The sequence below is a fragment of the Apiospora marii genome (assembly GCF_038362585.1).
Source record: "Apiospora marii strain CBS 49790 chromosome Unknown utg000006l_segment0_segment0, whole genome shotgun sequence".
Lineage (NCBI taxonomy): Eukaryota > Fungi > Ascomycota > Sordariomycetes > Amphisphaeriales > Apiosporaceae > Apiospora > Apiospora marii.
In genome coordinates, this window is record NW_027117378.1 from 976,731 (window position 1) to 998,587 (window position 21,857).

A 21,857-nucleotide genomic window follows, 5' to 3' on the forward strand; every position below is an offset into this window, starting at 1 on the left:
TTCCATACTTAGGTCTGCGCCGAGCTCTACGGGCTTGCCGCCGGCCCCTGGACTGCGATGGTCACCACTTTGTGGCTTTGGCGTGGAAGCGAGAGGGGGACAGATGGGGTCTAAGCGGCAATGGGGGCTACAATTGCAAGCAAAGGGCTTTGATTGCATTTCTCGTCCGAGTTGCCGGCAATTGACAGAAAGGAGTCTCTTTAGGGGAGCAGAGTTGCCGTCACCGGTCCATACTTAGGTCACTTTTCCACCTCACGGGCTGTGGTACGCTCTTTGCTCAGGTATCACATACCTACATATCCGCTTCAACGGGACAGCGAACTTTCGGCTGCGCAGTCTCCCGGGGGAGAGAAGCCGAGGTCATAATAAAGTGCACAAACATACTTCATGCGCCGAAACGTACGGGGGACCGGCCGTCTATCCCTAAGAAGAAGAGTGAAGAAGACCGTGTGCCGCCTGCCGGGCCCTTGTGTGGCTATGCTAGCCTATTGAGCCTCGTAGCCACAGGCGACCGGCGGCGGCACTTGCTTGACGCGCAACTCAATTCTTCCCACCGGCACAAGGTTCACCCACGATTATTATCTCAAGGTACCCAGATTACAAAAATGCTGATCGATTTGATCCCGATACGCGTCCCTTGTTCGATGGCAGCGTTTGTTGATTTAGCGTCTTGTTCTAGCCTCTCTTTCTCTCCCTCCCTTGTTTCCAGAAAGGGCAAGTACTGCGTGGGTGGAGACCGGTCGAATCACCCAGCGAATTGCAGCGTGGTGTTCAATGTAACGCCGGGATCTGGCTTTTTTCTGTAACGCGCACTGGCCAAAAGAGAGAAAATGCCCGAACCAAATAAACATCCATTCAGTTTCTCTGCCTGCCATGCCTCGGTCGACCGAATAGTTAATGATTTGACGATGAATTTCTCATTCGCTACCAGAATTGAGCTCTTCCAACGGCTTGGTTTGCATGTGATTTGATCGAACTTTTGGCTATCCACCGTGTCGGCTCGGGTTTCCTCGCCTCTTTGGGCGGCCGCTAAGCCGCTTAGCCGCGTTGAAGAAAGGGCAGTAAAAAAAGGTGAGAAAGCAATTGGTCATCCGGCGATCCCGTACAATGACCCGGCCATGGGCAGCACCGCTTGCGGACACGCTTATCCCGGAAGGCGGGCCGTATACTACAGCTAAGCACTACGGAGTAAGCACTTGCTGCAAATATCGGCGGGTGGCAGGTTGGCAGAGCAGAAGGTTAGGTAACGTGGTATTTGCATGAAAGTGGCCGTAGTGCAAGTGGTATTGCTCGAGCTGCAAGCTGCCACGCAAATTGCAACAATCTCTTACCGGATACCTACCTCATGGAAAGCAACCCTGAGAATGAACGTACGACAAACTCGGCCGTCTTCCACTTTTCCTCAAGAAGCGAGACGCGAGATGCGAGAGACGCTTTGCTCAACTACATTAGGTAAACTTGGTTTTGCTAGTGGTAGTATTGCCGTTGCCGTTGCCGCTACCGTAGTAGGAGTTGCCTAAAGTTAGTCGTGAAACTTGTCCGAACTCTAGCGCCACTTTTATTGTCAAATTTCGCGTGGCTGCCACTCTACTAGCTCCAACTGCCAGAGGAACTGCCACGCGAGCACGCCCAATCTGATAATATTGAGGGTTGGATTGTTTATTTTAGAGTTGCTGCCCCTTTCGACTCTATTTCGAGCTCATCTCGTTTAAGCACATGGGAGGGGAGGCTCGCGCGCCGTCAAACCTTGTGTGTGTCGGATGCAATCCGATTTCAGACGACCAGAAGCAATACATGCCGGCCAGACCCCTCGTGGAATGATTGTCGTCAGCTAGACCCGGTTTGCGGCTTCGCCAGTCCACCCCAACCCCATCCAAAATCTCTGCTTTTCCTCTTTTAGGACCTCATTCTTACGTGAGGCTGAGAAAGAGAGCCAGGAATCTCCTACCCACGTCGGGATCGTCGCTACCTGTTTGGTGGATCTTGCTCCTTCATCTTCCCTCATCGCCGGGTTACATCGATATCGAATTGGCACCTTGCGAGTCTGCCAGAGCCTGATCGGCGTTCAACATACCGAATGCTTCCACATCGTTCAATGGTTTCTTGTAGCCCCAAAGTATGGATGAACATCCTGCTGCCCAGCATGCTGATCTCTCTCGACAGGCCAGGTCAGGCTTGAGAATTTTGGTACGGCCTCCCCCTTGGTGCTGCATGCATTTTGGCAAGATCTTGCCTGTGCGTACGTGCTGACCTTCCAGAAAGAGCTGGACACCCGGCTTGTGTTATTCAGATCCATGTTATCGCCGAGCTGCGGCAGCTACTACTGCTAGGCCTCGGCACTAGTGCAGGCTTGTCCCTGTATGCGTTAAACTACTGTCAGGGCTACTTTCGCCTTTGTGCGCCTTCGTCGAGGCGAGCGGAACCTCTCAAGTGGGCGGGGCCAGCCCGCCCGTCCCCCCAAGTACTCCCCGCAACTCCTCACTCTGATCACTGCACAGACGGTCTCATTTGTTGCCAGTGGTCACAAACAATGCATCTGGATCTGTGCCTGGATCATCCCTTCGATTCGGCTTGTTGTACGGGCATTCCAAGGGTCACATCTGTTTATGCCACGACGCCTGATTGCGCCATTCCCAGGTACATACTGAAGGTCCGAGCCGTAATCCGAGTCGTCATTGGTGGAACGATCGGTGATAAGTAAGCAGATGCATGATTTTATGTATGTGTACGCTACACGCATGGACGGACTCGGCACTCGAGTACCGGACGTGGTTCGTTTTTGACAGCGGGCAAGAAGAAACTCACTGCTCTGGATGTACGTACTGGTCAGGCCACCGCACAGGCGGCTCACCAATCTGCAGCCGGCCGCAAACGGAAGTGCTAAGACTCGCTACCAGGAACCAGAAAGGGACTCCCGGAATTGTGCCTCACTGCCGGCGCGCTCGTTACAGACTACCCTACCTCAGGGGGCCATCCTGTCACAGTCCAGGTCCCAGACCGGGGCCCGAGAGAGGTCCACTCAAGTCAGTGTAAGTCCGTGGTGTCATTCGCCGGACTTCTCTCCACTTGGCTCGATTGGCACTTTACAACAATGGGTAAAGCAGTGCCCTTTACGCTATCCCCAGAAACAGCAGTGGCGCTGGCCTGGGCTCGACGCTATTACCCAGCTGCAAGTGACGCAAGGTAGCCATCGAACTGCTGCCAAAACCTGGTATGGATGATCCATTTCCCGGAGGAGGTTCGTATTACACTGGATCCGTTATTCCGCATATGTACAATGCAATGCAGTTAGCGATCGTTGATAAGACCCTCATGCTTCGTATGGGTCTGGGGCAAGAATCCAGGACTCTCGTGTTTGCCCAAAACGGACGGGACCCCCTTCCCTTGCAGCCCGGGTTTTTTCCAACTTTGTAAATGCCTTAAAGGAGGGTCTCGACTGACTCGTTGGTTTCTTTTAACGTTTCTTTTGTGATCCCGAGTCTACGGTTCTTATGTTATGTAATCACGCCGGATTACTAGGAGGAAACGACGAGCAACCCGCAAGCCAGCACCCAAACCGCAGCCATGGCTGACGGCGCCGATATTCCGAATCGCGGCCCCGAGCTGCAGGCGGTCGCCATCTCCCTGTTGGTATTGGCCGTCGTTGCCACGGCTCTTCGATGTTACACGCGCCTTTTTATTCTTCGAGCGTTTGGGTTGGATGACGGAGTTATGGTCTTTGCAACGGTAAGCGTTGGCTTATGGCAACTCCCTTGGGACGTCTCCAGGAGGGCTACCGCTAACTAGGATGCCATCACTAGATATCTTTCATCCTATTCACGGCGTCGTCCCTCACAGGAGTCCACTATGGAACCGGAAGACACCATTCGGATCTTGCCCACGCGGACATCCAGCAAGCGATGAAGGTTAGTTCAAGCCTGGATCGAAGCTGATGCTCAGCCACGATCACTCCCCTTGAATCTTGACGGGCAGAGTAGCTCATTCAAACTTGTAGTATTGGTGGTGGTGCTACATATGGTATTGCATCACCATGATTGCGTCGAAGATATCGATTGGCGTGTTTCTTTTGCGCATCACCGTCGTCAAGATCCACAAATGGATCATCTACGTGGTCCTCTTCCTATCCGTCATCACCGGCATCGTCTTCTTCTTCGTCACTCTGCTGCAGTGCCAGCCACTGTACTATTTCTGGAACAAGGACGAACCGGGCACGTGTGTTCCGCCATCCGTCATCGCGGCCCTCACCTACCTCTACAGTGCCTTCAGCGTGATTTGCGACTTCACCTTTGCGCTGCTGCCGCTCCACATGATCATGGGGCTGCAGATGCGCCAGAGCATCAAGTACTCCCTGATCCCCATCCTGGGCATGGCCTGCGTGTAAGTTTGGTACCTCGCGACAGCCGGCTATTGTACGCTGCATACTGACACATTTGTCCGTTTAGGGCCAGCGTTGCCGTTGTTGTGCGCTTCGTCTTCGTCCACACATTTGAGGAACCGGATTTCTTGTGTACGTGCATCCCGACCTTCGCCCACCCGGGCTCTGCCCTGTCCAATGCAATTTGGTCTTTTGCTAACATACCTTATCAGGGGCAACATTGGATATCGCGATTTGGTCCGACGTCGAACAAGGCCTTGCTATCTGTGCTGGCTGCTTGGCGACGCTGCAACCCTTGATCAAACGAACAGCGCAGTCTGTGGGACTCTGGAGCATACATACTGGGGCCGGAGCCTCTGCATCCGGCCTGCCGCCGCACACCATCGGCAGCATGGACAGGCACAAGGCGAGCCGCAACCGCGCCGCGCGGGACAACGGCAACTTCACCTTGGCGACGTTCAACCGTGTATCCGAAGACGACGAAGAGGATCTCGATCTGGAAGGCAACCACCGTCGAGGCGGCGGCAAAAGGAAAATCGGAGTGATGGGCGGGCTTGGCAATGGCGACAACGGCAGCAACGACAGCCAAAACATCCACAACAACAACAACGGCAACAACAAGGGAATCTTCACCACGACCACGGTCACGGTCAAGAAGGAGCCGGCTCACCACGACGGCAGCGGCATGTACAACCACTTCGACGACAGCGAGGAGCGCCTGACGCATAAGTCGTCGAAGGACTATTTGGAGGAAGGGGGCCCCGGATCAGCCCCCGGAGCCCGCTGGATAACTCGCCGCCGCATAAACGAGGATGAACGAGGGAAAACGGAACGAACAAAAAGTTATTAGAGCCATTAGCGTGCATTGAATTTTAATCTTTAATCGAATGCTGCAAGACAGACAGATACCCCAGGAACATGTTTTGTACATGGTGAATGAAGGAAGAGCCGTGCAATCAATGAGTACTCCTTGTCTACTTTATGTTCTGCAGGGTCGGAGGGTTTGAGTTTAATTCGAAAGAGGACTAAATGAAGATCTGCTCTGTTCCCCCCTATCCTCTTTTCTGTCGACTCATGTTCGCTTCGCGAGTCAGCATCGATCTTTTTCTTTCGGCAGTACGGCAATCGGGCCATATTATTGTCTGCTGTTCTGTTCACTCCTGTGGGGTGCCTCTGGGGCCTCATTGTCCCATATTTACGGTAGGGCTGGGAGCTGGAGTCTTTGGTAATGCCGAGTATGGGGCTTCGAGTGGTCTTGGCTGGGAGCTCGTGGCAGATAGGGGGTCGCGACGTTGCTGACAGGATCATTTCCCTTGGTATGCGCGAAGTATGATTTACGGGGTCTGGCGATTTTGTTGACTGGAACTAACACACATATCTATGTCTAGCCCTTTTGGTGGCTGTAATGGTTATTTCCAATAGGTAGCTATTCCTGGTGATCAGGGCAGGGCAGTGAATCTCGGTTGTCCTGGGTTGCCTACGTACTTCGTTTTCCAGATGTTGGTTAGAACTCGGGCTGCTAGGTCTTTTGTCGGTAATGGTAATAACTCACGACAAATGTGGTTCTAGCTGACACCATTCGCGGATATATCGGACCGGGCATTTTGCTTCCCCCCTGTTTTTTGGTACATTTAGATACGCTGCGAGGACAAGATCTCAGCTTCTTGCATTCGTCCGGCTGGTGCAATCCCCGACACGGCGCTTCTTGTTCTCCTCGTAGACATGTCGTGTGACACGTTTGATGGCATGAATGGCATACTGCGAGAGATTGGCCCCGGCCGTCTCGAACAGCACCTTCACCTGCTCTGGCTCCCATACTAGGTTGTACGAGGTGGAAAACGGCGCGGTCTTTTTTGTAGATTTGTTTTGGTAAGTCAGCCAGAGAAGAATGAGCTGTGGACTATGGGCAAAGTATGTGCATGGAGATTCAAAACAAGGGATCATTGGGTCAACCACACCAACTTACGGACGGATCGAATTCCGGATTTACACCGTTGGGCAAAAGCGGGCAGTAAACGATGTACAACTTTTTCCCGCCGTCCTCTCGTATGCCCCAGAAGACCTTGACGTATCTATGCAGATATTTCGCCTCGGTTTTAGCTGCTGCTTCTGCTGTTATCTGATTGGCTGTCACATCATCATACTTTGGCGTCGGGTCGTAAAACGTGCCGGTGACCTCCTCGAGGCTCATGTGGCAGTCTTCGGCGAAGTTGTGGAGCCGCTGCTCGGCGTGGCGGCTCTGTATATCCGACGAGGCGTCGAAGGCGACGATGATGTCGGCCTTGCGGTCGGGGCGCGCCAAGATGTGGTTGGGGAGGTTGTTGGACATGCCACCGTCCATCAGCCGTAGTCGGGTTTGAGACTCCCATTTCCTCGGCCGTGCTTTGTCTGGCTCGTGTCCAACAGCGGCATCTGCCTCATCCGATGGAACTGGTACATCATGCTTTGGCAATGGCTGTGCAGTATCGAACCCGTAAAAGGGGTTCGGATCATACCCCGCCCGAATAGGATTCCCCCAAAGCCACCCCTTTCGCGTCAGCGGCCGCAATACTCGACGATTGAAAAGCAGCAGCATCCGCGTCATGGCCGTCCCCTGCGGCAGCGTCGCCAGCAGGGCCGATATGTACCCCGTCAGCGGCCCCGCCGGCGCACTGGTGCACTGGCCGAGCAGCAGTGACAGGGACTGCTCGGGACGGCGCCCGACGACCAGGGACCGACCCGATGCAAAGGGGCGCCCGTAGGACCAGGTGGGAACGTAGGCCTGGACGTCGGGGCTGCCGACCTCGAGGGGCGAGATCTCGAACCATTGGAAGAAGCCTTTGGCGAAGGCGCTGTCGTCGTCGCCGCTGCCGACTGCTGCTGTCGATACACTCTTCTTGAGATCCTTCGGGTAAGCATCGCCGTTATTGCTGCTATTGCTCCCGCTCTGGGCCACCGCGTCCAGAGCGGCTGTGGTGTGCTGCGTCAGGGCCTGTCTTGGAGGCCGGCCTTTGCTCAGGGACGAGTCCCGATGCGGCTTGACGCCGGGCGCGTTCTTAGGCGCCTTTCGGACCGCGGAGAGCAGGGGCATGGGCTCGAGCCCGCGCCCGATTCCCGCGCGCTCCCACACCCGCGAGAACTGGAACGTGGCGCGGCTCAGCCCGACCGCGTCGGGGGCCCGCGAGAGCAGCTGGTAGGCCGACGTCAGCGTCGCGTAAATATCCATGACACCCAGCCCGACAGCACCGCTCTGGGCCTTGCGGACCAGGGGTCCCAGCAGGAAATAGACGCCCTGCTTGCTGCGGGCGACGACGTCGAGGGCGTGCAGGCTCAATGGGTGCGTTCGCTCTTCCGCCACTGAGAGGTAGTGGTCCCGAAGCCGGGAAAAGTCCTGCCGCGCGATGGTGTAGTAGCCCGCGAGCGTCCAGCAGCTGCCGCTCACGCCCGCCGCCCAGAACAGGCAGTCCCACAAGCCGAGCCTCTTGGTCTCCGCTAGGAAGGCGGCGAGGCCGTACATGGCCCGGTAACCGCCGCCGGAGCCCCCCAGCGCGATCCGGGGGACGTCGCGGGGGTCCACCGTCTCGTCTGGGGCCAGACCTAGGAATTTGCGGAGGGAGTCGTCGCCCTGGGACGAGATCTTGAGGGCCCGCAGCCGGACGAACTCCTTTTCGTCGGTGTGCACGGACGAGGAGCGGCGGACCGTGGCGTCGCGGCCGGTTTCGGGGTAGATCTTGGCGTCGCCGTCGTCGCGGCGCAGTAGTTCTTGGACCCGGGCGAAGTCACAGACCCGTCTTCTCCATCTCTGCAAGACTCCCTCAAGTCCGTTGTTGTTGTTTGCGTCTGCTGGGACAGGGGCGGCGGACGCGAGAAGCGACAGGTCTCGCGGCGGCAGCTGCACCGTCCGCCAGTTCCTGAGCGTGATGGTCTTGAGCTGGCGCGGGTGCAGCCACCGGAGCCGCTCCTGCAGGTGCGGGAGCTGGGACGTGACGGGGGCGGCCTTGAAGAGCGTGACGAGGGTACAGAGACAGTAGGTCTTCAGGTAGAGGTATGCTGGTGACCGGCGGATGGTTTTCAAAACCACCATGACCACTGAGCTGAAAGCTTCGCTCTGGAAAATAAGAAAACCAAACCGAATACCATCCTCGACCAAGGATGAGCAGCAGCTCGCTTTTCCCTTTCGACTCGTGAGTTGTTTTAGCCATTGCCAAGATCCACTTCCCACCAATCATTTAAGCTCGAGGTATGCGCCAATAGAAATAGCATATGTTGAGTCGGAGAGTCCTGATTGGTTGAAGCAAAGTGGACCATCCTATTGCTTGTACTACGGGAATACTCGGGCTTTTATAGTGACGCCGGCAGGGTCACCAATGTGTCACACATCGGCGTTGCTGGAGATTCTCTGTCGCATGTAACGGTCTTGACGCGGTGTTGCTACTGTTCCCCCGTCTTGGGTAACACCGGCCACACGGGGGTCATGAACCGACCGGCCCTTCACGGGGCTCGATGCTGTACGACCACTGCCGCTTGACTTGTCGAGACAGCATCTTCCGGTTCCCTTCGACATAACTCAATGAGCTCGTCCCAGCTGGAGGAGACAATGACCGGGCTCTGGAGGTTGTGGGATAAGTGAATGTTACTCGGTGTGGTCTTTGTCAGTGATGGCGTACCTGCAGCCACCGAGGGTTTCCCACAAAATAGAAAGAGGCAGAGACGGAGGGAACGTCGCTGGGCCACTAATAGTGAGCCGGCGGGTGGTGGCACCGGTAGCGAGCTCCCAGAGACGATGGGTCTTGTTCCAAAAGGCGGACTGGGCGTAAGCACTGTTGGAGAAATTGAATCATCTAAGCTAGGTTTCTTTCGTTATCTATAGCGACGCAGGTGAGTTGTATTATGTGTTGGGAAGTTCGTGGATGGCGACGATTTCGGACTGCCGCCCCGCGCGCAACACGAATAGTCTTGTCCCCGGGTGCCTCTGCCGTGCTGGGGGCGCACGCAGCCTGGAACGGCTTGCAGAGGCCCAGTAGGGCGATGGGTTTGCAAGGGCATCGCGCAGGCGCCGCACCAGGGCCTGCCTCGCGAACGGTTACCATACCGTGGCTGATGGATTACGTGGCGATAGATTTGCTCCGTCGCCTCGGGTTGGGGCCCGGCCGCGAGACACGTCACGACCAGGAGAACATTGTGAGACTTGATCAGGGGATGGTTCTGCGCTAGTGAAAATGCCATATGTTGAACTGGAGTCTTTATTACCGTTCAAATTCGAGCCCATTGTGCTTCACCCCATGATGTCATATCTTCAAAGTACGCGTTGACGTCGGAACCCCGCTGCCAAAGCATCTTCTCGTAATTTTCCATTTCCCGTATGTCGTCTTCAGTCACAGCCTCCCAATCCGAATCCGGATCATCATTGTATTTATACACATAGACTAACACCCTCGTAATGGGGAAGTCGGCTTCCTCTTTTGTTCGTAGAATGCCGTCGGCCCCTACTTCACCATGGATGTCGAGACGAAAGCGCCGCTCGATGGAAAATGGTGGCGGGGGGCTCTCGGACACATAGTGTGTTTCCGGTCTCGCCAAGGCTGGATGCAGTTTGGGGAGATTGAAAAGAACTTCCACAGGGGGCAGGCTCTCGGCCCCGGCCCGATCTTCCCAATGCGCTGCCAGGACAGCCATAAGACCTGCACCCAAGACCTGGCGTTCCCAAACATGAGACCACGATGAACTGCCGTCGTGATCCAGCCAAACGTGGAGATTGCGGAGCTGAGGCAACTGACCTACGGCTGACCATGCCCGGGCCCATGTGGCGCACGCGACTGCCGTTGCGTCCTCGCCCGCGGACTCAGCTGCACGACCGGGCTGGTCGTCTTGGACGCCTGCCAGTGCTTCGTAGACGACAAGCGGAAGCCGCAGTGTGACATGCAACCTCTGAATCAGAGGGTACGCGTAGTTGGCCAAATTCCAGAGATGGCTTAGACCAGAAGCCTCCTCCGTAGGCATCCGGCTCAAGAGCTCGAGGGTGGCCAGGTCCGTCACGTTGATGGTTGCTCGCTCGAGCACCATGGTGCAGACGTCGAGAAACCTAAAGTGGGAAAGAGACGGTTAGTAAAAATTAGATTGGAAGAGGGGGAGGGGGTGCCGATGCTCACATCTTCTTGCAAACAGAAAGAAGGATACTGATGTAGTCAAGGTCATGGGTGTGGGATGCCTCTTCGCATTTCCAATGCGGCCCCCACGAGCTCATTAGACGACGAGCCCACGTGGGGTCATGATCGCCGGCATCTTTAGGGCGGCGCTTGTAGGCGGTTTGGTGCCAGCCTCCCAGTGGGGGGCTGATAGGGGGTTCAAGGCAGGTTGAGACTTGGAGGCGGCCCCGGGGGGACAAGAATACGTGGATGGAGGAGGGGGCAATGAGATGCTGGTAGATGCTACGACGGATTTCGGTCGGCGCCGACATGAATTGGCTGTCAAGCTGCGCGTGCATGGCTGCATCAAACATGGTACTTGTGCCCAGATCAAACGCTTCTGTGTTGGAAATGTAGGAAGCATCCACGAGAGGACGAGGAAGAGAGGCACAGTTAAGTACTAACGTCGGGTGTTGGTTGGAGTTTAGAGGGGCAGTCAGATCGATCCACCTGCGTAGCTGCAGTTGGTCCCTCATACCCTGCAATTGCAGCGCTTATGCCCAAGTGCCGTGTAACCACGCGGGCTGCGGGACAACCCCTAATTGGCTAGGTACCTAACTAAGTACCTCCTATTTACGAGGTAGGCAACGACCAACAGTAATTCGGCACCTGCCTTATGTAAGTACTCAGGTTATGAAACAGCCCTTGACACCTTGACAATACCAAGCTCGTTCCTCGCTTAGGGTTAGGTTCATCCCTCCAGCCCCAAAACCGTCGCTTGGCATCACTAAAATGAGTGAATCGTGCCGTCGTCTTCTGCGTAGTGACCCAGCGACCAAAGTTTCATCGCCACGCCCAACAGAGCAATGTTGTCTGCGCCATAGCAGGTGCATTAGAATCGCGAATAGTAGACGTTGATCGACATGGTAGACGGTGTGTGTCGAGGGAAAATTCACCCGCATTCTTTTCGGTTTTCAGTTCACCGATACAACGCCAGCCATAACAGGATTCAACACCAGGGGGCCTTTGGTCTTCGGTAAAGTCGGTCAACTGCCCACCTTGGATTGTATGTGTCAACTGTGCACAAGTCAGCGTCAGCCGGACCCGGAGCATTGCCAGAGAGGCAGGGGGCCAAGCGGCGAGAATAGAAACTCGTACCTCGTGTAACATGGTCACTCCAAACGTCTTGAGCCCGTCCATCGGCGTCAGGTCATCGGAGAGGCCGGCTATGACCTCGTCCGTCTTAAAACGTTCGACCCTCTCAGCGTCGACGACAGGCCAACCATCGTTCCTGGCTTGATCCGTGAACCAAGGGCATATGTCCATGATGCTGGGTGTTCTGGGTTTTGGCCTAATGAAGTTTCTTCTGTCGACGTTAGGATTCTTCTTTAGTTCCGCCTCGTAGGCGATCTTGTAGAAAATATTTGGTCTCATGGTCGAGGCCTTTGGCACCGGTTCTCCGGATCCTATTACAAGGTCGGTTCTGTAGCACTGCTTGACCAACTCGAAATCATTTCCAGTATACGGTCTCATGGTCGACCTTTCTTTCCAATTCACCCCGCGATCCTTAAAGTGCCTGTTGCTGCAATAGAGTTCCTAAGTACAAACTGGTTTAGAAGATCAATGCGCCGAGTCTTCGGAAGGGGGTACTCACAACATCCTCGGGGGTTCTTATGGGCACCCAGTCCGGGTTAGGCACAGGGACCGCCTGGTTTCCCTCCTCGTCACTACCGCCAGATCCCTCTATCATGGGCCTGATATTGACAGGTTCTTCCTCGTAACCTGCCACACTCGAGAACGTGCCTATGGATGGAGTGCATTAGTGTCCCAACTCGTCAAGGATTTTACAGTCTTGTTTCCGGCCTACCTCTCGCCGTATTGAATTTGGCGTCGTAGTTCTCTGTCCCGAGGACGTATTTGGCCATCTTCTGCACCCATTGGTCGCCCGCATGATTCGTCATCACGTCCAACGCGTTTTCGGCGAGATGGAGACCCTCCTGGAAGCCCCCCTTCAGGGAGTTGAAGAACTCATCATTGGGGCCTGAGGCAGAGGAGTCAGCAACAAAGCTTTGTCATTATATTTAGGCCTTAATGGTGATACTCACGACATGAGTCGTCGACGGCGTACCGGGCGGCAGCAGACAACTGAGAGAGCGCTAGGAACAAAACAGTCTGGGGCCTCATTGTGGCTTGTGAAAGCAATTTCAGATAGAATCTGGCGTGGTATACAACTAACAAGAAGTTAAGTCTTCAACGTATAGATGAACGGTTTGGCTATCGTATTATTCTACGTTGCAAGAGACGGGCTTTTGACTTATATATTTTCGTTTCTTTATACACAGAGGCTCTGAGCCAGTTCGTGTTGGTATACTGGAACACCACGGCACACTGCGAACGCATCGCCTCTTGGTTATTTCGGTAATATGCCGATTAGTCGGACCAACAGACCAACCTCACCAGTATCTCGTCGACCGAATCTCACTGGAAACCCATCACCACTTTAGTGTTGTTGATAATCCTCCTGGTAGCCAGATCAGCCTCAGCAGCACCCGGACCCACCTACAGGCATTTTCGCATTTCATTAACCAACTACCAACACGGTGCCCACCCGCAGGGATTGCATACCAACACGCCCACGCCCCCAAATCAACTCATCCATCTTCAAAAAGACGCAGTCTTGAAGGAAATATTGGGGTCGTTCCCGGAAAAGCCTGCTGCTTCCGGTAACGTTGACTTCTCTAGGGCAAATCGCCGCGTGAGAACCCTTACAGAGCCGGGGGAGCTCAGGGATCGGCAGGCTGCAGCTATGTGGCCGTTTAATGTAACGGCATCGGAGTTGGTTGGTTCCGTTGGCGCCGAATCACGTGTGGGGGCGCAAGATGTTGGTTGTTGTAATTGACCACATATGACCTGGTACATCCAAGCCCCCATTTCTTCATCCATGGATGTTTTAGCTCTTCTGAAGAGACTATCCCCAACACTATGTTACCTCAGTGGACGTATTCTGCATGCTTATCCCCACTGTACCTACCTGATGGGAAGCCGGTCTATTTCCGTCTACAGCACTCGCATACCAACGCTCATGGTGCCGGTGTGTATGGATTCATTCGTGTTGATGAGATGCTCGAAATGACTCGGACTCTTTTGCCTGCAATGGACGCAGAGAACGTCAAGGGTGTCGATCAAACCCACTAGGTAAACCAATATTCTCGTTGACCAACTAAGAGGGTATTTTTATCAACCAATTATTGTTGGTATTTTGGATTATTGGCTCATGCACAGCCACTATGTCAACACAAATGCACCAATGTTCTTGTCAACTAACCAAGAGGATGCTTTAGTTAACCAACTTTCGGTACGGTGGTTGGCTGGTTGCTTGGTTTGTTGAAACTCTTCGACAACGTCTTCTCGGGTTGAACTACGTAACACTATGTTCAAGTATGAACATCTATATAAATTCAATTGCCTTGGAACAAGGCTCGTTTCTGTTCGCAGCTCATTCATCACGCCTCTTTCGGCCCCTACGACCACTTGAAGACATATTGATTCACTTGCACATTGTTTTTCAGATCAGTGTCTTGCCCCCTGTCAGCCATCATCATGTTTTGCAAGGCATATTTTCCTCTATTGTTAACCAGCCTCTCTGCGCTTGTCACATCACAGGAAGTCGTTGACCTCGGAAAACTTGACCAATACGACGGAATGCTGGTATACTGCAACCACTGATCTTGACCAGACGGCTACGCCTACCATGCTGACAGAATGTTTAGGACAACCCGCCCTCGCTGAGCGGCAGTATCATCTGGCTCACAGGTGCCGACTCGGGCGATTTTGATCTCGTACTCTCGAGCGGCACCCAAAGCAAATTGAGGGGCGTCCTCGAGGCCTGCGGGGGCAATTTGGATGACCAATGTTACCAAGATGCGCGAAAAGTCTTGCAAGAGTCCGAGTTGCAGCTGGACGCTGGAGTAGACCGCCGCCACCTTGGGCACATGCTTTCCAAGACGTTCAGGAAACCTATTGGGAAAGTTGGGAAAATTACGAACCAGCCCTTCTTCACCGTCGTAAGCATATCGCTCATGGCCCAGTGGCACATAAAGCACTTCGACGACGATTTCAAGCCCCTCCGTTTGCCCCATGGTTCGATCGAAAAGATAGCGGCCCTGGATGCCGGCACCAGTGTCGTGGTCTCAGCCGAAGGGCAGCCCGTTGTCACCATAACGCCAACGCCCGATCCCACCAGTCTGAAAGGGTATGTTCCTCTTATCTCTTCGGGGTCTCTGCCTGGTTCTGCCGCTAACAAGTACTCCCTTGGCAGATCGCAAACCCCGCACGTCACGTCCGTGTCCACAGCGCATGGCGCATTCGCCTCGGGTGATCTGGCTGCATGCTTAGATGCAAGCCTCGCTTCACGCATCGGCGAAATAATGCGCCGGGGCGCAACCTGCTCTGATGGCAGCGACTTCGATGCCGGCAAGATCAAGAGACGACGAGCAGCTAGATCGAGCTATGGCGCTGCCATATGCGGGGTCCAGGACGCGGTGCCCAACGTTCAAGCGGGAAGTGCGCTTCAAGACCTTCTCCTCCTTGACACCGGAAATCTTCATTTCGAATTCGCCAACGGCGCAGGCGACATTGCTAGAGCGGCCAACCAGGCCGTGGGCTTTGTTCTAGATTATGCACCAATGCTGGCGTTAGATGAGGCCGCGGCCGCTGACCTCGGGACCTACCTTTTTGCCCTGGCCGTGGACACCTTGGTAGAAAATATTCCTCTAGGGGCAGAAAACAGGATCCAGTCATCGCTGGTGACTACCGTGACGCAGACAACCAAACCCACGGCAACCAAAACGACCACAACGGCGACCTCGACAAGCTCGGGGTGCCCGGACCCCGAAAAGACCCCTGTAAGTACCACCCGACGATGGAGCAACTGTTGCATGGTTACTGACTAATGTAGCTCTTCTGTGGCTATGGAAAAGAGGACGATTGTCCTGTACAGCTACCACAAAAGAAAGGTGACGGCGACGAGGCACGATGCAAATCAGTAGGTCCAACAATATCGACGCCGCGCAGGCTTGTAATACTGACCTGGATCAGGGAGAGCACAAAGGTTGCGAATGCCAAACGCCTCCCGACATGTCTATAAACTGGACCAGTAACGAAGAGTAGCAAGCCATGCTCCTGATTGACAAACTGCTCGGCGCCATCAAGGACAAGCCCGACGAACCAAAAGGCCCCTCGGCTAACTGCGACATGGACAACCTGAGCGATATCCCCGGAAACGTCTTCGGGGGTTCCAAGAACAACGTATACCATCACTTTTGCGAGAGATGGGTGGCCGACTACGATCCCAAGATGAGGGTCGATGCAGCCGGCAACAACAAAGACCCCGAGATCATAAAGTCGAAAAAGATCCAAGGCCGAACGCCGCCCCCGAACCCAAAGGTGTACAAGGACCACGATTTCAACCTGGGTTTCAAGCCATCCGGAGGAGAGGGAAAGAAACAGTGCGCGCAGAACTGCACCGTGGCCTTTGACACGCTTTATAGCACCTGCTCGAACACGGGAGGTACGTCTCACGGGCCAATCCTAATATTCCGCCCAAGTTCACAGGGCGCTTCTTCACGGCGAGGCTGACACAGACATGTTTTCTCTCCCCCAGCGAAGGATCAACGTATGCAAAAGAAAGGGTCCATCGACGTGGGCTGCGGCGTCTTCGACTACGAGATCGCGGCGCCCGCGCCCAAGACGCCGCGCGAGGTGCACAACCCGCGCTGCTACCGCCCTGACGAGTTCGGGGACCACGACGACATCCACGAGAGCGAGATCAGCTGGATGACCGGGTTTGCGTGCGCTGGCACGGCGCTCAAAACCATCAAACGCGGCGACACGTCGACCAACCTGGCCAAGGCCTACTACGACAACCACCAGCCCGTGCAGTACAACGTCTACTGGAAGGACGGCTGCGAGCTCGAAGACGGGGCCGACGAGGTGTACCCGGACAACCCGCTGGGCAGGAAGGATCCTAGCCACACCGAGTGTCAGAAGCTGCTCCTTGACAATTACAAGAGGTGTCTCAACGGCGGTGTGGGTGGCAGTATCCAAGCTGGCTGTTTAGTATACGAGTTCAAGGCCACGCACGATAAGAAATGAGGAAAGAGGGGAGGGGTGGACAGACATGAAGCCCGAGCTCCTGGGGAAGCTGTGTGCGTACAATACTACCATACCTTGAGGTCTTCGCGCGATGGCCTCGCGCCGAGAGCCATGATACTGGCGTTTGGAGTTTGGCCCAGCCGTTTCAGATTGAATATACATCTCTACATACAACAATCTTTTGGATAGTCTTGAAATAGATCTAGAAACTGTTCCTACTTTAAATCACGGCCCCTGCCTGAATTCTCGAGGAGTACATAATTTGCAGTAGACATGAGTTTTCGGCCAGCGAAGCAAGTGGGAAGTTCCCGTTTTCCAGTGTCTGCCATTACTTAGGTGACAATGGATATTCTTATGATATCAGAGATTAACTCTTTCTGAAGTGAATTGCCTTTTGCCTCTTGGTCGAGGACGACGCCTAATTCTGGATGGAGGTCCGAAAGAGCCTGCGGGCGGACGACTAGATTCCCGCTCTTGAGCAACTGGAGGAGACATCTGCAATTACCGGGTTCTGAGGGTTGTGGGGAGAAGCGGACGTAAGAAACCCACTCGGTGTGGTCCTTGTCGGTGATGGTGTGCTTGCAGTCACCGAGGGTGTTCCACAGCTTGCTGGTGCTCTCGTGGGGGAGAGAGGGAGAGGAAGAGCGAGGAAGAGAGTGAGAGACCGAGAGAACGTCGTCGGTGTGGCCAATAAATCGGCGGGTGGCGGTGCCGGTAGTGAGCTCCTAGAGACGGAGGATCTTATCTTCAAGGGCAAATAGAGCGTAAGTACTATCGGAGGAGATGGCTGATAATGATCAGATCTCTCCTATCGCATCTGCCCCATTTTTATATTTGCCCACAACCCAGGCCGCCATGGGTGAGCACATAAGCCGGAGCCGCAAAACTTCAAAGTCGTGGCTCGGATAATTCACCATCTTTCTTTGCTTCGGAAATCTAACGAAAAATGGCTTCACGCACGCCCGAGAAAGCCGGCACGACGCGGCAAACTGTACGTTCCGCACCGCCGCCCGACGAGAGCACAACCACTGACCATGGCACAGAGAACCTGCCAGCCGCCGCAGCGACCTCTCCTGGCACGTGCCGATTGCCCTACCTGCCGCCCGAGATCTTGCTTAACATACTGGAGCTCACAGACCTGATTGCGCCCACGGGCGAAGTCTATTGGAACCCCGTCCAACGCTACCACCTGCCCAGTGGCGCGGCAAAGGGCACGGCCTGGAAGCCGCCCACGGCGTTCTTCCTCGTGAACAGAGCGTTGAGCGCGGCCGCCCACACGGTGTTCTTGGGGCGGAATCGCCTTGCCGTCCGTCCCGACAATGCGGTGCTCGACAAGATCATCGCAGAGGGCCGGAAGGCGAACGTGCCACAACTCTACGGAGCCAAAGAGTTCTTCACCTGTGCCGTCAGCGCGGGGAACCTACCCAGCCTTCGAAAGCTGGAGTTTCATCTGTTTCCCATAGTCAACCGGGAGGTCGCTGCAGAGGCGCGACGAGACTGGCTCGATGTTGTTAATCAGATCAACCCCACCGAAGGAGGAAGAGGAGGGCTGAGCCTGCGCACCCTGAGCACTTCAGGCTATTGGGGACATAGCAAGGAGGAGCGGGTATAGAGAGGCGTGCCAGAGGAAAGCGGCCTGGATCGGGTTCGACAGTTCATCGCGGAAAACATCTGGGGCTTTGTGTCGCCCGACGGCGGACCCCCGCTGGGCATCGGGCAGCAGTTTTGGGTCGAACTTCGGTCCGAAACGGCGCAATGCAGATACAGCATTCGGATGAAGGACCAGGACAAGGCGAACCCGGCATACTGGGACTGCGACTGGGGTGCCCTTTTCCAATCGCGCGTGTTCCGTTGGGGGAAATCCGACGACCCTGCATTAAGCGGTTCAAGCGACGGTTTCCAGGCGGGTGACTGGGTTGAAGAACTCTGGGTGAAGGAGATCCCCGAATACGCGCGGCGGAATTAGATAGTCACCGATGCCCAGGCAGTATGGATGAAGACAATGATTCTATTTCTTGTGAAGTTGAAACGACAGTGCGCCAACATAAGAAAAAGTTTATTTAAAAGAGAAAAAGAAAAAGAGTGACCGCAGAGGGAGTTGAACCCTCTTGCCTTTAAGTATATAGATAAGAATACTACCGCTAGGCTACACCGGCCCGGTCAAGGGAGAAGGGTATTAATGTAGTATATCAAGCCCTGAGGAAAGAGAGGGTGCGGTCTTTTGCTTGGGTGGTTGGGTATCTAAGCTTTGAGCATGATATGGTCCGCTGCTGTGGGGGGCGTGATGACGAGCAAACCTTATGGATAAGGCAAGTCAGGATGGAGAACACGCTCGCCATCAAGCTGCGATAAACAAGGTAGGGTATGCGATACTGTACTCTGGATTCTCTGTGTCAATGGGGTGTCGACCATGGGCCAACTTGGCAACCTTTAGGTTCAACCCCTTTTAGTCACCTAAAGGGCTATTCGATGTGGGAAAGGACAACAATAGAGAGTGAGGTGGCCCAAAAAACTATGCAGCTGTCTGAGGGAAGTATCGATAGACAGTCAATGCATCTTCTTCTTCCTCCAGAAGGACATATGCTAGTTGCGCGACTGTCATGAAGAGGCAACCCATTTGATCCTTGCTTTTTGCCCCCCTCCCCCTCCTTTGCGTCCCGTCTGGTTCGTCATGGCTGAGCAGAAGGAAGGAAGTCATCACTCAAACCCCAGAAGCCTTGAAAACCTGGCTAACAAAAACAGCTGGCCGGGCAGTCTGGCTGGTGGTAACACTCGTAGTGGATCCATCCTATTTTTGAAAAAGCCCCACCCATTGGTCGGCACCATACTTTGTATCCATCGTCTAATGGATCGTTTGCGGCACGGAACTTGGCGTGGGTGACGCTGACGGGCGGCGCAGACATATTCAATTCCAGTCTGTTTACAGTCCGAGCAGAAGTCCGAGGGGCGGGGCGAATAAGGCTGACGGACCGGATAACACGGCCTGCGATCGATCGGTCTGAGCAAGGGATGACAGGGATGTTATCTGCTGTGCCGTTTCTAGATGTGGTTGGATTAGACTTCTCTTCTCGGCGCCCCGTCCACACAGCTGACCCGAATACCGACAAATGGGCGTGGGGGAGGGAAATTTTCAATTGCTTCTTTCAAGTCATGATGCAAACAAGCTATGCCAGATTTACCAACAGAGGGAGTTTGGCTCGACAAACTTTTGGACCATTGTGTGTACAAGCTGACTGGAGTATTCACAGCAAGATACTACCCCAACTAGCCAGCATTGGGAGGCTCAACTAATACCAGCCACCGATGAATACTCAAAACATCGGATGACCAGGAATCATGTTTCTGTGACCTGCCGGCGCCACAAGATCTAAGCGGCGCATCTGCACAATGCATAACGACCCTGACTCGCCCGCACAAAATTAGTGGAGCCGGGCAGCATCTCCCCGGACCCCTGAGAGCTGAATATAGCAAAAAGGGTCCATAATGAAGTCGACGCTGCGAACCATGGCCTCAATGCGTTCGTTTCACCTTCAGGACATCGTCTGGCAGCCAATCGCGTAGGCAATTAGAGTTTTCTGCGGCACAGAGAAACAGGTCCCCATCCTGACAGCTCAGCCTTGACGTCCAAAATAGCAGGGATCGGCACCAGTTTTCGCTGCTGAGCCGCACACGTCAAAGCCGCGCCGCAGTACTGGATGGCATCTGGAGACCTGGTAACATGGACACACGAGGAGTTCAAATAGGCCGGGCTATCCCATCAGGAATTGTTCTTATTCACTCACGACCAATTGCGTTGACAAGTCAAACACCACGGAGACGGTCCTTCAACAAAATCCCCAAACCTCTCCGTTTCTCTTCTTGCCTCTTTCTCTTCTTCATTTCTTACAGCGGCTCAACGAGCAGCTTCGTTTTATCACCATGACTAGCAAAGCAGAATTCCTGGCCTCGCTCCCCGAGCAAATCCGAAACCCAAACAACTGCTGGGTCGACAAGCTTCCCGGTGTCCCATACAGCGCCGGCTACCGGCCGAGCCTGGCAGCCGGCGTGACCTTCATCATCATTTTCTTTTCCGCGTACGCCTACCACGTTGCTATGAGCATAACGAGGAAGCGATGGGCGTCTATCGCCCTGGCCTACGGAGCTTTCGGTGAGCAACTCCCCCATCATCATCATCATCACCAGACAGGAAGGGAGAAAAAGAAAACTAACATGAAGTAGCCGAGCTGATTGGTTGGGCCGGCCGCACTTGGGCTGCCCAGTGTCCGTATAGCCAGCACGCCTACGTGATGCAGACCGTCACCCTCACCATCGCCCCCATCTTCTTCACGGCGGCGTTGTACATGCTGCTGGGCCAGCTTATCCAGATCTTCGGCCCCGAGTCCAGCATGCTGTCCGCGAGGCTGTATACCATCGTCTTCCTCAGCTTCGCCTTCGTCGCTATGATCATCCAGGTGAGTACTACTACCGTCTCCCTTCCTTCCCGCTCGCTGAAGCCAGGAACAACAAAGCTAACCAAAAGTTTCTCATACATCAGGCCGTAGGCGGCGCCATGGCAGCCAGCGCCTCCCGAAGAGGCCGAAGCCCCACCGCGGGCGCCAACACCATGATCGCCGGCATCATCTTCCAGCTCGCGACCATGGCCGTCTTCACGGGGCTGACCGCCGACTTTCTGCGGCGCATCTCCTCGGCGGCCTCGTCGCTGCGCAGCATCGGCGGCGTCGGCGGCGACGGCCTCCCCAAGAAGTACCACGCCGTCTTCACCGCCCTCTGCACCGCCCTGGCCTGCATCATGGCGCGCAACATCTTCCGGGCCGTCGAGCTGGCCGACGGCTGGCGGGGGCCCCTGATGATGCAGGAGGGCTACTTCCTCGCCTTTGACGGGTTCCTCATGGTCGCCGCGGTCTGGATCTTTATTATTTTCGATCCGGCGCGCATCGTCGACGAGAATGCGGATCTGCTGCCGCCGCCATCGTCGTCTCAGCAGCAGCAGCAGCTTCACAAGGGCAGCTTGGAGGTGGAGGAGGTGGAGCGTGGGAGCAGTGAGGGTAGAGGCTACAGTGCGCACTGAGTTTGTCTGTGCGTGGCCGCTATTACGCTTCAGGGGCTGAAAGAGATGCTTGATTTCATACTGTTTTTCTGCGTTTGTATATATAGCTCGATGGGACGAGCTGGATAGGGTCTGGGTTGGATGTTGATGCACATCATGAATGATGTTTTGTTATGCA

The 21,857-nt window shown here is 54.8% G+C and overlaps 6 protein-coding genes across 6 annotated transcripts; 4 read left to right on the forward strand and 2 right to left on the reverse strand.

The window, feature by feature from the left end:
- Positions 1–3,564: 3,564 nt before the first annotated feature.
- On the forward strand, positions 3,565–5,225 carry PG985_010051 (uncharacterized protein; the record flags this gene model as incomplete). Its single annotated transcript, XM_066829819.1, has 5 exons — positions 3,565–3,726; positions 3,801–3,905; positions 3,995–4,377; positions 4,443–4,507; positions 4,588–5,225. 5 exons carry the CDS (start codon positions 3,565–3,567, stop codon positions 5,223–5,225), a joined length of 1,353 nt encoding a protein of 450 aa, XP_066682209.1.
- An 806-nt stretch (positions 5,226–6,031) lies between these two features.
- Positions 6,032–8,438, reverse strand: PG985_010052 (uncharacterized protein; the record flags this gene model as incomplete). Its single annotated transcript, XM_066829820.1, has 2 exons — positions 6,032–6,223; positions 6,342–8,438. 2 exons carry the CDS (start codon positions 8,436–8,438, stop codon positions 6,032–6,034), a joined length of 2,289 nt encoding a protein of 762 aa, XP_066682210.1.
- Positions 8,439–9,607: 1,169 nt separating this feature from the next.
- Positions 9,608–12,663, reverse strand: PG985_010053 (uncharacterized protein; the record flags this gene model as incomplete). Its single annotated transcript, XM_066829821.1, has 7 exons — positions 9,608–10,436; positions 10,504–10,939; positions 11,436–11,556; positions 11,638–12,075; positions 12,134–12,282; positions 12,347–12,520; positions 12,585–12,663. The coding sequence occupies 7 exons, from the start codon at positions 12,661–12,663 to the stop codon at positions 9,608–9,610; spliced, it is 2,226 nt and encodes a 741-aa protein (XP_066682211.1).
- Positions 12,664–14,181: 1,518 nt separating this feature from the next.
- PG985_010054 (uncharacterized protein) lies at positions 14,182–16,632 on the forward strand (the record flags this gene model as incomplete). Its single annotated transcript, XM_066829822.1, has 4 exons — positions 14,182–14,187; positions 14,250–15,383; positions 15,649–16,048; positions 16,142–16,632. The coding sequence occupies 4 exons, from the start codon at positions 14,182–14,184 to the stop codon at positions 16,630–16,632; spliced, it is 2,031 nt and encodes a 676-aa protein (XP_066682212.1).
- A 946-nt stretch (positions 16,633–17,578) lies between these two features.
- Positions 17,579–18,244, forward strand: PG985_010055 (uncharacterized protein; the record flags this gene model as incomplete). Its single annotated transcript, XM_066829823.1, has 1 exon — positions 17,579–18,244. One exon carries the CDS (start codon positions 17,579–17,581, stop codon positions 18,242–18,244), a length of 666 nt encoding a protein of 221 aa, XP_066682213.1.
- A 2,306-nt stretch (positions 18,245–20,550) lies between these two features.
- On the forward strand, positions 20,551–21,700 carry PG985_010056 (Rta1 domain protein; the record flags this gene model as incomplete). Its single annotated transcript, XM_066829824.1, has 3 exons — positions 20,551–20,779; positions 20,851–21,083; positions 21,167–21,700. The coding sequence occupies 3 exons, from the start codon at positions 20,551–20,553 to the stop codon at positions 21,698–21,700; spliced, it is 996 nt and encodes a 331-aa protein (XP_066682214.1).
- Between the last annotated feature and the right edge of the window lie 157 nt (positions 21,701–21,857).